The sequence below is a fragment of the Pundamilia nyererei genome, unplaced genomic scaffold (assembly GCF_000239375.1).
Source record: "Pundamilia nyererei isolate P.nyererei 1_Seehausen unplaced genomic scaffold, PunNye1.0 scaffold00011, whole genome shotgun sequence".
Lineage (NCBI taxonomy): Eukaryota > Metazoa > Chordata > Actinopteri > Cichliformes > Cichlidae > Pundamilia > Pundamilia nyererei.
Genome location: NW_005187412.1, coordinates 5,239,782 through 5,243,051, shown reverse-complemented (window position 1 = coordinate 5,243,051; position 3,270 = coordinate 5,239,782). Strand labels below are relative to the sequence as shown.

Sequence of the window (3,270 nt, the reverse complement as noted above, 5' to 3'; positions counted from 1 at the left end):
CCAAAACAAGCATAGTTTTATTAGATTTCTGCACCGAGTGATTAGAGGGAAATGTGCACAAGCTTGTTGTGTGCTGAGGCTGCATTACTCTCGCTGGTGTAACAGCCAGCTGGTAGGGGTTTAGTGTTAAGCTGTTTCTTGTTTCCATGCCAGCTCGCCCATCCTCGTGCCAGGACTATTGATGCAAACTAACGCTACTGCCAAACACTTTCTTTTTCTTCCTTTGCCACCTCACCTCTAGACTCAGTAACATGTCCATGTAACAAGGACTTTTCTAACTGGGCACTAAGCTTTGAATGCATGAGTTTTGGCAATTAAAAAAAGGCATTCCCACATTTAAAACAGACACTATTCAGACAGCTGCGTGCACAATGAACAGTCAGGCTTGACACAAACATCTTAAACAGCCAGACGCAGGTGATTTAACAAACTCTTCTGTCTGTATGTTGCTTCAGAGCGCAGATGGAGACGCCCAAACCCTTACCGAGGTTGATCTGTTTATCTCCACCCAGAGGATCAAAGTCCTCAACGCAGACTCACAGGTAAGTGCTCCATGTTTCTGTTAAAAGTATGATTTTTCACCTGTGAGAACAAAAGCTGTTTTCCCAGAAACTATGAGTCAACGCCTCAGGGGAATGATGTTATGTCATAATTGTCAAAACAACAGCTTAACTGCTGACACCAGCTGCATCCTACAGCTGCCCCAGCTCTGATTGTTGTTTGTTTAATCTCATGACGTCACTCTGTGAATTCTTTTTGACCGTGGCTAAAAATAGATTCTGCAAAGCCAAAAGAACAAAAAAATGGTGCAGGATCATCTGTGCAGCACTGCCTTTACTTTAATGTCACAACAAAGTGGTCCTTTAGAAGTTCGGACCCCAGACTTAATGGATGCACACAGCAAAGTTAATGGCACAATGATGAATAGTATTAGCTGTACAGAAAAGGCAAGAAGCACATAAACAGAGCATCCTAAACACAACAAAACTACAGTGACTAGGAAGAGATCTCAGGTTTGTTGTTTAGCACTCAATAAAAGAATTAACATTACCAAGCTCACCTTTTTTGACTTCAGTGTGGCTACATAGTACAAGGATTCAAAGGTTAACTAAAGATAAATGTAAAAATTAAGTGTAAAAATCGCAAAATCAGTGATACAACAAATGACCATGTAGCAAGTAATTCAATCAGTGTTAGCTAGGTAGTGTGCTAGCAAACTGTTGCTATATATGCTTCTGTAGAGCTAACACGTGCCAACACACCAGCTCCACAAAGCAAAATAAAGCCTTCATAAGACACAATGCAGTCCTGTGAAAAACTGAGTACGGTGTTATTCCCTCCATAGCCAGGTCCCAATAGTCAAATGGGCTTGATCGATTGATCATCAGTAAGTTTGATCACCTCTATAAAGGCTAAAGTGTTGGCAGTTTGTGAGTCTTGCTCATTGAGATTGGGATGCATGGTAACACAAAAAGCCAAACATTCTTCCCAGGAGTGGATTATAAGGCTTTTCAAACAATTTAGTCCATCATTCTACACTAACAAAGATTACATGGAAAACATACATACATACACACTTGTCCCAGCAAATTCACATGAAGTTCAGACCTGGAATGCTCAGAGAAATTGCAATAAACACAAGAGTAACATGTTAAGGACCCTAAAAGCCTGAGATAGCAAGTGAAATGTTAAAGTTCATAGCAGTAAAATTAGAAAAAGACTGAACAAATATAGGTTATTTGGAAGGGTTGCTAGCAGAAAGCAACTTCTCTCTAAAAACAACATGGCAGCACAATGTAGGGTTGCAAAGTTGTATCTGAACAAATCACAAGTCCTCTAGAACAATTTCCTGTGAATAGACAGCACCAAAACTGAGACGTTTGGTCATAATGCACAGCACCGCATTTGGTGATAACCTATAATAGCAGGTCAGCATAAGCACGTCATATCAACGGTCAAGCACAGTGGTGAATGGGTGATGATTCGAGCTTGTTTTGCAGCCAAACAACCTCCTGAACCTTCAACCATCAACTGCCGTGTATTATAAAGTATTCTAGAGTCAAATGTGAGGCCGTCTGTCCAACAGCTACAGCTTGGCCTAAACTGGGTTGTGCAACAGGACAATGACCCCAAGCACAGCAGCAAATCTACAACAGCATTGCTTGGAAAAAAAAAAGAAGAATCAAGTTGTCAAAGTCCAGACCTCAACTTGATTGAAATGCTGTGATGGGACCTTAAGAGAGCTTTCCATGAACAATACCCACAAACCTCACGCAACAGAAACAAAATTATAAAAGAAAGGGACAAAATTCCTCCACATTGATGTGAGAGACTGATAATGTCATACAGAAAACAAATACTTGAGATTATTGCTACTACAGCTAAAGCAAATAAGTCATGTCATACTACCCCTCCAGTTTTTTGGTGGAGGGTACAAAAAACATTTTTTGCAGGACTGTATATATTTCAAAAGTATTTTTCTTTTCTGTGGAACACAGAAAATTTCATTTTCACCATCCATCAAGAAGAAGCTCTTATCCTCATACATTTAAGCTCTGAGGCCTCTGCACTTGAAAGCCTCACAGATGGTGAAGCAGCTCTTTATCCTTTTCCAATCATAGCCCTTCTTTCTCAGTTTTGATTCTTCTGACCTTTTCCTCTTTGGCTGTTTCTCCGCCATCTCACCTTCTTGACAATGTGATTATGTTCAGCTGTCCCTCTTGTTCTGCTCCTTTCCCCCATCCTGTCTCCCTCTGACTTGTTTACAAGCACAAACATGCCCAGTTGTTAGTTGTGTTTTGTCCATAACTGACATTTAGTAGATAAGTGTATTAAATCAGGAAGAGTTATTCCACCTCCAACCTTCAAAAATGCCTAAAGTTATAATATAGACTAAATTTTCTTAAATCATCAATCCCTCTGAAACTGGACAAAAAGTCAAAAATTCACCTGGAAGTCTGATTTTATCTGTCGTATTTCTCCACGTTCAAGTTTTTACATGAAACCCCGTCTCTGCACGCTTACAGAAACTTGCCTTTTAGCTTTACAGCAAGCTGTGTTGTGAAGCAGCCACACTAGTCTTCACAGGAGGTGTAGTGCTTTGATGGAAGCGCTACACTTCCGAGAGATTTGCTGTGCTACAGATCATGAATAGAGCCTTGTGCTCACAGTAACAGTTAAATGTATATGCGATAGATGATTCATTGGCAGTATTTCAGGCTTAGCTGCTGCCTGGCCATCTGAGCAGTGTCAGAATTGAGTGTGTTTGTG

The 3,270-nt window shown here is 40.5% G+C and overlaps 1 protein-coding gene across 1 annotated transcript in view; it reads left to right on the top strand.

The window, feature by feature from the left end:
• The window catches only part of apba2b (amyloid beta (A4) precursor protein-binding, family A, member 2b), a 78,796-nt gene that overhangs the window by 64,283 nt on the left and 11,243 nt on the right, over positions 1-3,270 (top strand). Inside the window, exon 9 of the mRNA XM_013908477.1 lies at positions 456-542. Within this exon, the coding sequence (XP_013763931.1) occupies positions 456-542 (87 nt within the window). The remainder of the gene's footprint in view (positions 1-455; positions 543-3,270) is intronic.